This window comes from Alosa sapidissima, chromosome 14 (genome assembly GCF_018492685.1).
Source record: "Alosa sapidissima isolate fAloSap1 chromosome 14, fAloSap1.pri, whole genome shotgun sequence".
NCBI lineage: Eukaryota > Metazoa > Chordata > Actinopteri > Clupeiformes > Clupeidae > Alosa > Alosa sapidissima.
In genome coordinates, this window is record NC_055970.1 from 26,019,625 (window position 1) to 26,033,656 (window position 14,032).

At 46.3% G+C, this 14,032-nt stretch overlaps 1 protein-coding gene across 1 annotated transcript; it reads right to left on the reverse strand.

Annotated features, from left to right (window-relative positions):
* Nucleotides 1-1,272: 1,272 nt before the first annotated feature.
* lrit3a (info leucine-rich repeat, immunoglobulin-like and transmembrane domains 3a) lies at nt 1,273-13,311 on the reverse strand. The gene is made up of 4 exons (XM_042061238.1): nt 13,169-13,311; nt 10,863-11,326; nt 4,862-5,167; nt 1,273-3,237 (listed from the first exon to the last, which is right to left on the reverse strand). Exons 1-4 carry the CDS (start codon nt 13,309-13,311, stop codon nt 2,147-2,149), a joined length of 2,004 nt encoding a protein of 667 aa, XP_041917172.1. The 3' UTR covers nt 1,273-2,146.
* Between the last annotated feature and the right edge of the window lie 721 nt (nt 13,312-14,032).

A 14,032-nucleotide genomic window follows, 5' to 3' on the forward strand; every position in this document is an offset into this window, starting at 1 on the left:
CTGTCAGGAAGTAGTCATGCTGCTCACCCAGCAGGAGTTTTACATTCTAATGTTCCAGCGATGCCGTCTGAGCACTGTGTGAATGCCCTGCGTGCTGAGAGACCTCCTGAAAGGCCTGCTATATCTCTCCTGTCAGGAGAACAGTAAACTCGGAGCCGGACCGCACCGCTGTGCAGCACAGAATAGCACAGGATCCAGCCCACTGTCAGCGTCAATACATGGACCTATACCATTACAGGTACAGCTGTCACTCACAGCTGTGGAATGGGCTTTGTAGTATAATTTTAAGGTTCTGATATGAGGAGTTTTTTGGGTATGGTACAAGAATGGTAGCATTCACACAATGTGGAAGTCTGTTTAAAGTTATAAAAAAACTGACAGCAAGTGTATTAAGTAGTACTGAGTCAACTATATAGCCTGGGGAACAGCCAGAGAAAGCTGACACTTGACTTATTATGAGCAGAGTATTACAGTTTTTCCCTATTGCTTTAATGCTTGTGTCAACTCTGACATCCCGTTTTCAAAACAATTAACACAGAAGCACTTTGGCCAAAATGCCACACTCAAACACTCAAACACTTTAAAACATGTAGCAAAACGTGTTAAACCAATGAAAATGTGTTAAATCATTTGCACGAGATGACTTCTGCTGAGAAGGTGAAAATCAAGATCAAAGTGCATCTAAGCAGTCGTGATAAACTGCAACAGACCATAAACATGTTCAGTATGTGTGCAAGGTAGCCATGTTACATGTCAACTTGAATGTGAAAGTGTGAGAGTTTTTGAGTAGGACATGCTCCTAAATACACTTGCTGTCAGATTGCTACTCAATCCAAATATACACAGTGAATTATGAAATACTTTATTGAGAAGTAACAAATTTTTCTCATGACATTGTGACACATATGAAAACATCTATTCGTCTATCGTATGAACTGTTCACATTTATATTTTGAAAAAAACTTCCAAAATATTTTTCGTTAAAAAAGGGGTCTTATAGAATTTAGCAAAGAAAGACAGTATTCAACAATGTAGGATCTTGTCACCACATTTGTTTCAAACTCATAGAAAATGAACACATGTCAAATAAGGCAACCATTCCCTCAGACATTTCCTAGCTACATCTACAATATCTCCCTTGGTGACAGTCAATGCTATGCAGTAACAGACGTCTCTCTTGGTGACGGTCTATGCTACAAAGTAACAGACGTCTCTCTTAGTGACGGCCTATGCTATGCAGTAACAGACATCTCTCTTAGTGAAGGTCTATGCTATACTGTAACAGACATCTCTCTTAGTGAAGGTCTATGCTACGCAGTAACAGATGTCTGGTAATCACCCATCCGCAGCACACAGTTGCTAATTGTGAATCTAACCCTGAAATGGGATTTTTCACCTGATATCCTTCTGAACCAAGAACAAGGGCTTGACATTCAAATATACTGTTCTGGTGAGATGCAAGCCAATGCTCACATAGATAAAAAAGGAAAAGGAGAGAGAGAGAAGGAGAGAGAGAGAGAGAAAGAGAAAAGTCATGCCCCTCCACAGAACCAACAGAAACATTTTTAGGTTCTCAAATCCAGTCTAATTGTGGTGTCCTGATGTTTGCATGGTGATTGGAATTAAGGCGTCTCTGACCTCAGGGTCACCTGGCTTGTTCCGCTGAAGGAACACATTTGAACGTTGTGTGTGTAATTGTGTGATTTGGCTCTCAGTGGCATACATCCTTTACTACTGAAAACCTCAGTATGTGAATTATTCAGTTCCTTTGTGTTTGAACTGACAGCCAACAGTGTTCTCTCTAATACTTTTGAGATATCCTTTGCGAGGAAGTGAAGAACCCCGTTCCAGAGGGTTCTATGAGAGTTTGTCTCGGGGACTTTTATCTCTTTATATTCCATGGGAACCTGAAAGGCTGTTTAGTCTGTTTGCACAGCCATGGTTCTCACTGCAGACCTTGGTTCCAAAGGTTCTGGGTTTTACTGGAAGTAATCCATGAACACAACCCAGAGCTTGGCCCAATTAGCAGCTGCTGGTCAGTGTACAGTAGGAACCGTTAAAGTCCGACTGCCGTTGAAGCCAACAGGATGAAACGCAGTGGTGGCCCGTGACCTCTGGTCTGCACACCTCCACCTGTGAGCCGTGGCTAGCAGAGGTACTCGGAGCGTGAGCTGTCGCTCTTGTAGGTCATCTGCGAGTCGATGCTGGAGCGCGAGCACAGCAGCATGCGCTCGGACTCCGTGTACCGCCGCGACCACAGGTCGTGTGACGGCACGTGGCCGTTCAGGGGCCTCTGCTTCATGGTCAGCGTCTCGAACTTGACGTAGGACTCCTTGGACAGGTCCTCCTGGCTGTCGCCGCCGGACCCGCCCCTGTCGCTGGACCCTCGGCAGTAGAGCGAGACGATCTTGTAGGTGAGGAGCAGGATGAGGGGCACGACCAGCACGCAGGCGATGCCGCTGACGATGACCAGCATCGGGCTCTCGCCGTCGCCCAGCGTGGTGAAGTCCACGCACTGCTCCTTGCCCGGCGCCGTGGCCTTGGTGGCCAGGCACACCTTGTAGCTCTGGCCCGGCGTCAGGTTCTCCAGGAGCTCCTTGCCGCGGCCGGCATGTGTGCTGATCCGCGTCTCCTCCTCCCCCCCCTCCCCGCCATCCGTCGGGGTACACAGGATGGACACGGGCGCGTCGCCAGGCATCCCCTCCGCCGTCCACACCACCACCGCACTGTCCACCGTCTCCTCCACCACCTGGATGTCCACCAGGCCGGGCTTGGCGTCAACGGGCTTCTTTCTGTTTTTGTCGTTCTCTGCAGTGCCCCCCATCCCACCCTTCCGGGAGGCTGCAGGCGGAGACCTCTGGATCCCCCCACCTGGACCCAGTCCCTTCTTGGGGGTTGTGGTGGTTGGGGCCAGGGTGGTTGTGGTGGTGGTGGTGGTGATGGTGGTGGCAGTGGTGGTGCTTGTAGTTCCAGAGGAGGAAGGAGAAGAGAGGGGCGTGGGGCCCGTTAGCGCGGTGGTGGACCCTCTGCTGGCATCCCCCTCGGGGCTCCTGGGGGTGATCTGTGGGGGGAGGGGGGTGGTGCCTCCTTCCCCGGCCACAGACACAGTGATGTAGGCCTCTGCGTTCCCCGCCACGTTTTTGGCCTTGCAACGATAGTCTCCTGAATCTTTGTAGAGGATCCCATTCAGGCCGATGATGGACCAGCGAACTCCCTCTCCAGGCGACTCCTGGACCACTGGTGGGGCATCACAAACAATACATCAGACACATAAGCAGTTAGTGACACAAGTCATAAGGGAGTAGATGACATAAATAACCAAGTTCAGCCAGTAAGTAACCAATGACTCAATCAACCGAGATAAGCAGCCGGTGACTAAAACAACCAGAGATGACATTTACCTAAATACTAGCTGAGATTTCTTCATGTTGAACATTTCATGTTTCATGTTTAAAAAGTCTGGTCCTGGATTTGTGAGATAGACCATATCTACTGTCTATTTTGGACATCCCGTTCAAGGTCTTATGAAGACCTGATGGCCACAGCTGAATGCTCTTTCTCCTGCTATCCCCACCTTCCACAGCCATGTGAGGGTGACGCTCCGACAAATATCAGCACCATTTCTAAATGATCCTAATGGTTCTCCTGAATCAGTGAGAACTGTTTGTGCTGTTTTTTTCACAGATCTTTCATAGGACCTCTCTTGGCTGAACATGAAGAGAGTCTCTCTCTCTCTCTTTCTCTCTCTCTCTCTTTCTCAGCAGCATTTTAGGCAGGAGAGTGCAAGATCTTGCGTCATCATTGATACTTGGCACGGCTTGCATATGTTCCAAACTATGTCAGCAGTCATCCAGAGGCTTAAGTCATGTAGACACACATACTTGACTACTCCATCATACCAACAGGCAGGACTTTGTGTGTGCCATGAGAAAAGCTTGGACATTATGAACTCCCTTTGAAAAACAGGGACCCTAATACTGATACAATCTGCAATATTCTACAATCTGCAATAGTCTCAGATTTTTTCAGCAGAATGTAGCACATATTTGCTACATTCTGCTGAAAAATATTCTTCATTCTTCATCTTCAATATTTTTAAACTATTATGATGTGGTTGTTATCTAAGGATAACTCATAGTTCATACTTACTGCAATGCAATTTATTCTATTCAGAATGACTTACATATCACAGACATGATCAAACACACACATGCACACACACACACACATACAAACACACACACACGCACACACACACACACACACACACACACACACACACAGAGAGAGAGAGAGAGAGAGACACTAACATCATTTCTGAAGGTGAAAGTTCCAGAATAATCTGAACACCTGAAAACCATGCATCAGCAATTTGCTTGAGCAGTGGTCAGCGTATTTACTGACCATACTGTACATTAAGCCACATTAAGATTGACCTACATAACATGAATCTATATTGTAACCGGCGACCTACCACGGACAGTGGTCAGTGTCCAGTGGGTCTTTAGGTGGGTAAAGGGACATTAAGGGATTAATGTTAGGGTTAACTGTTAGTCAGAGAGCTGTTAGTCAGCTTTCTTGATTAAGTAGGTGTGTACAGGTGCTTTATTTGTGTTACCATGTAGGTCAGGAAGGATGCAGGTGGGTTTTAGCTATGTGCATGTATCTAGGTGGGTTATATGTGCATGTATGTAGGTGGTAGGTAAGTCTGCTGTTGCATATAGTCTGTGATAGTGTGTGTTACCTGAGTAGGTGTGAATTACCTGTACTTTTACCTGTGTTAATGTAACAGAACATGTCATCTGTGCATGGGTGTGTTACCTGTGCAGGTGTGTGTCATTTGCACAGCTGTGTGTCTTACCTGTGTGGTTGAAGGGCGAGCCATCGGCTCTGGTCCAGGTGAGGTCGGGCGTGGGCTTTCCGGTGGCGTCGCAGCGCAGCAGCACGTTGCTGCCCAGCTGAGAGGTGATCTTTGTGGCAGAGGTCTGCACCGACGGCTTCACACACTGGTCCAGCTCGGCCCGTTGGAACAGAACCCCCGCCAGGTTCTCTGGCCCGCTGCACGCAAGGAAGGCATCCATCAGAACTATGGGTGTTTCGGCCATCTTGGAGAGCTCAATAATTTTAGAGATCTTGCAATCGCAGTACCAGGGGTTGTCTTGGAGACCTAAGAGGAGCAATAGAAGAAGGATTTTAGTTTATATGGTTCTAAGACATAATTTGACACACTGGCTTTGTTTATTGACATTGTCTAATCAGATTCATTTTAATTCTATGTCAAAGCTTCTTTGCAATACACAAGTCAAGTTTTTTATGCAAGTCTAACTGTTAGTCTAACTCAAGTCTAACTGTTAGGTCTTCATTGACAGCCTGTTTGTGGTTAAAGGATAATTCCAGTATTTAGGACTTTGAGTCCCTTTTCTGGTTTGTTTTGGATGAACTAGAGTGGTGGACACCGAAATTTTGACGATGGGTCCTGTCTTGACTTTCTGACTCGTTTTGAATCGCCTTTGACTGCTTCAGAGTGGCTGGCTATGGGCATGCACAAACATGTCCTTAAAACAACCCTTAACGTTTGTTTTCAAAACTGCAACTCACCTAGTGGTTAGTGGTGTTGGTTGATTATTAAAAACAAATATATTGACGCAATGTATTATTTAAATCTGTGTTATTTGCTAGTGGAACTATTTTTTCAGATACCTCACAACCTCGTATAAACTTCTGCTCGATATTTGAGTCTGAAGCATAGACAGTAAAAGTCTATGGTCTCGTGGAAAGACTACAACCAAATGTAAACAGCCCCCATTTCCGTTTCCGATAGCGCAATAATATCAACGAGCAATGAATCTTCCAAAAGAAATCAATGGGATTTTATAAAATGCCAAATAAAACACAACAGAAACTGTATTTCACTACGCTACTTGTTTTGGAACATCAGCAAACATCACTAACCACTTGGTGAGTTGCACAGTTTTGAAAACCAACGTTAAGGATTGTTTTAAGGACATATTTATGCATGCACATAGCCAGCCACTCTGAAGCAGTCAAAGTCGAGACAGGAGCCATCGTAAAAATGTCGGTGTCCACCACTCTAGTTCATCCAAAACAAACCAGAAAAGGGACTCAAAGTGCTAAATACCGGAATTATCCTTTAAATGTCACTTTAGAGATGTTCCTTTCACCCATCGGAAACATAACTCTCCATCCCATGTAATGGAACATCAGGTGCAACCCATAAACACTGTTTATATGGGGTCACATATGTGTCTATAGATAAACACACACACACACACACACAGAGAGTACTTGCACATACACTGGCTGTCACAACAGCAGCAGACAGGAAGAGACAGCTGTTGAGGGCTGGGTGTAAATGCACTCAAAGAGGTATGTGTGTGTGTGTGTCAAGGGTCTGACAGGGAGAAATGTTTGGGCCTGGGTGTGAACAGCCTAACCCCCCCACACACATAGACACACTCACACACGCACACACACACACACTGTCATGGAAACCGAGAGGAAGACTATGAGCCTTCTCCAAACTGCAGGCTTAACACCAGGCTAAACAGCCACTAACACTCTTTGTTCCATAATGGAATACTGTTTGGTTGGTTCCATTCTGTACACAGGAAGACATCATTGCTGCACACAGAGGGGAGTCAATCCCAGAGCCTCGCTCCTTGCATGCTAGGCGAGGACAACAACACACCAGTGACTAACGGCTAAGCAGGTACATAAAGCATTATCACGCACAGCCTATTATTAGCATGTGTGCATCATCTGCTGGCATTACTGTTCCACAGTCTATGGATCTTGTTTTGGAGATACTTGGTATGATTACTATTTGATTATGTATCCATTCATCCTATTTGAACGGGGCCAAATGCACTTCCTATTTATCGTCTATGGGCAGCATCTTTTCTAGTGATCTTCTCACATGCCTGGAGAGGTGTCCGTTAAACAGCCACAAATGGCATTAGTCCTGCAAAGGAGGGAAATGAGATCACACACAGGATGTCAAAACCACTGAAAGTGGTCCCACTTCATCCTATTTGGCTTCAGATGCACGCACACGCAGAGCATGGGAAAGCAGGCACACACAGGCATACACAGACCGCTGTCTCAGGTTCACATGCACATATAGGACACAAACACACATTCTGCACAAACACACACACACACACACACACACACACACACACACACACACACTGCATGTTTACGGAAGCCCCATTACCAGCTTAGCCCGTTCTTAACTGAGGAAACCTGTCCGTGGCTAAGTATAGCCCTAGCTCAGGTATAAAGAACTACCTCTGCATAGAGAACTACCTCTGACATTTAGTGCATGCTCATGAATTCTGGGAAGAGGTAAATCAGACACTTCAAAGTGCTTAGCATGTGGAGGAATATGAGTGAAGGTCATCTATGTCCTCCTGAGGTCAGACTTTAACAAACCCCTCATTGTCCTTTCACGCATGTTTACAAGAGCTATGCTAAAGCAAGCAGGGGCTGGTGACACGGTATTTGCTTTGGTTCCTAAAACTTGGTTCCTGTTGCAGATGGCATGATTTCATCTGTTCTGCCACTTTCTACAAAATGAATAAAATAAGTCACTTAGTCATGCAGAGAGAGCAAGAAAATGTGAAAAAGGTTGAAAGTGTCTAGAAGGTAAGGCGAGGAGGAGAAGGGTCTGGGACAGGTGTGGGGTGCGTTTACAGTCTGGCCTGTCCCTCCCTGGGAACGGCATGTGTTCTTCTCCTGCCCAATCCTAATCCCCCCTCTTCTTCCTTCGGCCACCGCGGTGGCGAGCACAGGCGGCTTTTTCCGCTGGGATTAGAGACACTGACCTCAAACTCTTCATTAACATGCCCGGCCCGCCTCTCTGCCACGCCTCCAGAGCGAGAGGCCGTCCCCATCTGCAGGAGTGGCCATCCGCCAGCCCTACTGGCCTCTCTCCTCAACATGGCCGCCACATGGACGCATGTCAGCATGAACGTGGTATGCAGGACTCCGTATCGATGCAAACTACACCCTTGACCAGCCTTCCTGCACCTGACCAGCCTCAAACACTTACACCTTAAATGAGTACACCTTTAGCCAGTCTCTGGTAGCACCCTAATGCAGCTTTATTCATTTGATTCATTGCACAGCTGTTCCCTACTCCCTGAAATAAACATCACCCCCTTGGTCATTGTGACGGAGTGCCGTCACTGCGGTTGAGTATGCGCTCTGACTGCCATAGCAACGAGCCTGGTCAAGCTGTTTTAGTACTCCACAGACCCGGGGTGGTGGGGTCACTGCTGTCTCCCTCCGCTACAGTCATTTTCAACCACTCTGTACTTTCCTCCCTCAAACACTAGACAGGCCTCTTCATACCCTACACATATGTACACTACACACTCAACCAACCCGCCTCTTTGTACCCTACACATATATACACTACACACTCAACCAACCCGCCTCTTCGTACCCTACACATATGTACACTACACACTCAACCAACCCGCCTCTTCCTACCCTACACATATGTACACTACACACTCAATCAACCCGCCTCTTCATACCCTACACATATGTACACTACACACTCAATCAACCCGGCTGCACTCTGCTCCCCCAATACACTACCATATACTATCAGCACTACCATACACTCAACCAACCCGCCTCTTCCTACCCTACACATATGTACACTACACACTCAATCAACCCGCCTCTTCATACCCTACACATATGTACACTACACACTCAATCAACCCGGCTGCACTCTGCTCCCCCAATACACTACCATATACTATCAGCACTACCATACACTCTCAATGCTTATTACACGGCTCTTCACAAGTAGAACGCTCCATTGACTTGAATGGGATTTCCCAAAGTTCTAGCGGTCATTATTTTCGAGGAAAGGACCTCTGAAAAAAATAATGACCGCTGTCAATGGCAACAGAGTTTGTGCTTCTAATTCAGGTCTTTCATATCACTACGCAAGGACTGGAACTTCATTCAAAAGTGAAAGCAGACGTTGATCAGCTGTGTTCTAAAGAATGTTTGATTCAAGTTCAGCATGTGTTGTTGCGAACTATTTGTTTCTCAGCAAATGCCACGATGAACGGTAACAAAAAGCTAGGCTATGTAGGCTGAAGTCATATCATGGGGAGTTTATTATTTTGTTTTGGCAAGTAGCCGTGTAATAAGCGGGATAATGTATATTATTGGGAAAATAAGTCCCTTCAGGGTGGAACCCCCTGTCGGGACTTATTTTCCCAATAATGACCGGCATTCTATACATTATCCCTTACATAATGACCAAAACTTGACTGCCCGATATGGCTGCCACGTAAACGCATGTCACAATGTCAAATGCAGAATGTAGATACTATACAAACTATACAATGAACCAACCTGTCTGCACCTACACCCTTCTGATGGAGATAGTACATCTCCTGACACCCTGCACTCTCTAACCCACATGCCACCCTTGGCCATACCCAGCAGCCCCCACATTCCCACATGCCACCCTTGGCCATACCCAGCTGCCCCTCTGCACCTTACGCCCACATGACTACACAACATCTCCGGGCCCCAGACCAAGGGCTGCCCAGTGCTCTGGGTGTGTAGGTGTGTGTGTGTGTGTGTGTGTGTGTGTGTGTGTGTGTGTGTGTGTGTGTGTGTGTGTGTGTGTGTGTGCTTCTAGTGAGCTCGCTGCTCCAACTGTGTGTGTGTATGTATGTGTGTACACTAGCCCCAGATGGGTAAAATGCAGAGAACACATTTCCTACAGGACAAATAAAGTATAACTTAACTTATCTTTGGCCATGTTTTTTGGACACAACATCCAACACACAACACACTCACATCGGAAACGGAAACGTCAGAAATGGAGCTTCACACACCTAGCATGGCTGGGGTTTCATCAGACTAGAACATCTGATCACACATTTACTGATTTCATTGCAAAAGTTTATGTGTTGGGAGGTTGGTATAACAGGCTTACACTGCCCTGTAGAGCTGCCCTGGGAGAGGGCATGGCACGCTGCCCTGGGAGAAGACATGGCACGCTGAGAGGCCATGATGGCACAAAGGGCGGTTTGGCTGAGGGACCTATGGGCCTGACGCAGGTTGAATGTCAAGGTCAGGCTGACCTAGACTGACACTAATGCTAGGTTTGTCAGAGACAGAGGATGAGGCTGCTGATTTTCAGTGCAAAAGTCTTTGAAGACTATTCAGAGGTGAAGTAAATCTGTTTGATATTTATCATATAATGTTTGTAAATCCTATCTCTACATATGTATTGGCAAACCTTGTATGTCTGCGTTATACTGTATATCACATATGTGTAAACAAGGCTACAGACACTTGCAAGCCACAGTAGAGACACACCCTCTGTGCTGGGTTGTATGGACGAGCATGGACACACAGGCCAAACTCAACCCCACATCTGAACATAACAAACTAACTAACAGGATGAAGATGTAGTGGTGGAGCAGCCCCTGTAACATCAGCACCTGACATTCGGTCAACTCGCGTTCGACTCCACAAATCCAGCATCCGTCACTTGCCAGTATGTTTTCAGTCATACTACATTAGACCTATCAATGACTTCAATAGCCATTTATCACGACAGATTGTAAACATGGTAGTCTTTCCCTCACCAGACAGACACTTGCTGAGAAACATCACATCTCTTATGATGTCATAAACACATCACATCTCTTATGATGTGAGGACCACAGTTCTGTGCTTAAAGTTCTTTTTATCTTTGAATTCAGCAACAAAGAATCCACCAGACAATCACTCTTGCTATGGGCCAAAAGAGAAGCCACATCTCTGATGATGATGCGGTGGTCATGAGCACTTACCCAGAACCACCCTGGTGTCGTTGGTGCTGGGCAAAACCCCTGAGAAGGGCGGCCAGAGGTCAAGCAGGTCGGAGGGCAGCATGGCCAGCTTGTTGCTGGAGATGTCCAGATAGGTGATATTGACCAGGTAAGGGGTGGCCTCGGCTGGTATGCTGGTCAGCCGGTTGTTGTGGAGGTCGAGCGTGCGCAGGCTGGGCATCTCGGGCAGCGACTCCCAGGGGAAGGACGCAATGGCGTTGCCGTCCAGTCGCAGCTCGTGCAGCACCTTCAGGTTGTAGAAGCTGGCCGTGTCCACGGAGATGATGTTGTTGTAGGTGACCCACAGGTAACGCAGCTCCGGCAGGTAGTAGAAGGCCTCACTCGGAATGCGACGCACCGCCGTCTTCTCCACACGCAGCTTCACCGTATCCACGGGAACGTTGACTGGGATGTCCGACATGTCCTGGTCGTTACAGAGTACTGACCTGGGACACACACACACACACACACACACACACACACACACACACACGGAACACACACTTTGAGTCTCTGGAATCAATGATAAGCAGGACTACAGGAATCAAAGGAGATAACAAATAAAGCGGCTCCTAATTCAGAGGCATTTGTTGATATTGTAGGTACATAGCTTGTAGGACTTTTTTTCTGAAAATAAATTCTAAAATAAATAACTACATGAAAGTCTGCCTTCCTTTTTATCTCTTCCCAACCATCCTTGTCCTGTCAGAGCAGTCTTGCTGTCGGCTGTTCTTGAGCTTGAATATCTATCTGGTTCTTTTTAGGACATACTGTATGCTACCCCTTCATATTTTTACACTGTATTTATTTATTTAGGTGATTATCTGCAGTGATAAAAAGGTCATAGGACTGTTTATGTATTAGGACTGTGTGATTCCAACTGTTCATGAAAACACAGCAAGCATGGCTTACACATCTGCACATTACAGAGTGAGCAGCCTATAGGCAGCTTATGGAGAGGGGCCTTTGTGTGGCAAATATAATATGGCCTTAAAACCTTAAAATGGCCCAATTCTACTGAGGTTTACTCTAATGTGATTACATGCATCTATCAATTAATCTATTTGTTTATTTATTGTTTATTTTCAAATCAGTCTAAATTGTCAGAAATGTCTAAATGGTCCTTCTGTAAGAAGGAATCAAAGTTTGCATCTTAATTATTTTTGCATTAGTTATGTAGCTCAGTTTAACTTATTTCCATAGTTGAATTACATTTACATGTATTCATTTAACCAACACTTTTCATCCAAAGTGATTAACATACAGTATGTCAATTCTCTTACAAGGCACTACATTGTCCCCGAAGCAACTTGGGGTTAAAACCACTTAACCAGCATTGATCATTGCTGAGTCAAAGCCCTTTATCAAGCCCTACATATTAAATAGATAAACAAATGAATAAGGTTGGCTGAGTACATTAACTAATTGCTAATCCCATTCAGTCCAATCTAAAGTCTTTAATTTACATTGTGCCACTGACAAACGAACATTGCCAGGGAGGGCTTTGGGGAGCTAGACATTGAAATAAAGGGATAAGTCATTATGCAGATAAATGCAATGAACAAATCAACCAATAAATCACAGAAATAAAGTGAGGTTAGGGAAGCGTTGTTGAGTAAGAGTGAGAGCAGACTACAGCTAGACTCCTCTGGGTTTGGGTGGTGTGGCTGCAAGCTGCAGATGTGCAGTGGATGAATCCACTGGACCTTTTTTAGCCACTGCTGTGTGGAAGGACCTGATCAGAAGGTGAAGCTGATCTAAAAGTGATAGGTTGGGGATTAATCGAGCTGGTCAATGACATGTGTCACAACTACAACCTAGAACATTCTATTATGACGCCATCATGTGTTAATATTTGTAATTACATTATTAGAGCTACCTGCCATTGCTTGAATGACTCACACAAATGTAACCTGGCATACACTGAGTAATTCAGACAAGGGCTCAGGCATTCATGTCTGTTAGTAATTCATGTCTGTCAGTAACTAATTTAGGTAGATATTTCATAATTAACTAACACAATCATAAAACTATAATTATTTTCTAATTCACTTAGATGGTCTACTAAGCATGCCCCTCCTTCATTAAAGCAGCATCATTTCCCCAAAAAAGGAATAGTTTATTTTCTATAGTCCTCAAACCTGACTGTGGAAGATTATTTTTATCATTATTATTTCATAGTCCTTGGTGCTGTATTTTGATTATATGGATGATCTAAACGTGGTTGCCATTGTCCGGTCTGAAGGGTAAACCTGCTTAAGGGCTGGACGGTGAGTGCGCGCTCTTACCTGAAGCCTGTGCCGTCGGCGCGTCCGTGGAACACACAGGTGCACTGAGACGGGCAGAAGCAGAGGCTGGGCCCCAGGAGGAAGAGGAGGATGGCGAGGAAGAGGAAGAGACGGAGGCGATGACAGGAGACAGGTGGGCGCATGGTTCAGACGTCCAGGCCTGGCCGAGCCTCACAGCGAGGAGTCACCCGAGGAGGAGAACGTGGAAGAGACACATTCGCACTCATGGGAGGAGAGCCCAACGGCGCCGCATCCCGGCAAAACACAAAGGATTGTGGGTGACCAAAGACCACAAAAATCCCAAGAAAAATAACCTCCGGCCACCTCCAAAGCAACTCATAAAAGTGTAGAATAGTCCGTTTGCTTGTTGTTTTGCTTTTCTTATTCCAGCTACGCTCATTCGGACTGTCCAGTCTGCTGCAGTCTCCCTCTGACATGGGCGGGGTGAGGCCAAAGGTGGTGTGTGTGTGTGTGTGTGTGTGTGTGTGTGTGTGTGTGTGTGTGTGTGGACAGAGGATTAGCAGAGGGATTTCTCCCGACTGAGTAGGTGGCTCTGTGGGAGGAGGGGGGGAATAATTAGTATTAGGGCCACACGCTAATCAGCTAGCACACCTGAGGCACAGAGCGAGAGGCTCCTCCTCACGTGTCCATGGTCTCTCCTCTCGGCCGGCATTAGTCCCTGCTGCTTCGACGCGGTCCGTCCATGGTCTCTCCTCTCGGCCGTCATCACTCCAACAGCCACGAGGCAGCCGTGGCCTACTGGTTAGCGCTTCGGACTTGTAACCGGAGGGTTGCCGGTTCGAACTCCGACCAGTAGGCATGGCTGAAGTGCCCTTGAGCAAGGCACCTAACCCCTCACTGCTC

Coding starts and splice junctions, on each gene's coding strand:
- lrit3a (XM_042061238.1), bottom strand. CDS start 13,311: ATGCGCCCACCTGTCTCCTGTCATCGCCTCCGTCTCTTCCTCTTCCTC. Junction 11,327..13,168: donor GCCGACGGCACAGGCTTCAG/GTAAGAGCGCGC, acceptor TGTGTGTCCCAG/GTCAGTACTCTGTAACGACC. Junction 3,238..4,861: donor CTCGCCCTTCAACCACACAG/GTAAGACACACA, acceptor ATGCCCCACCAG/TGGTCCAGGAGTCGCCTGGA.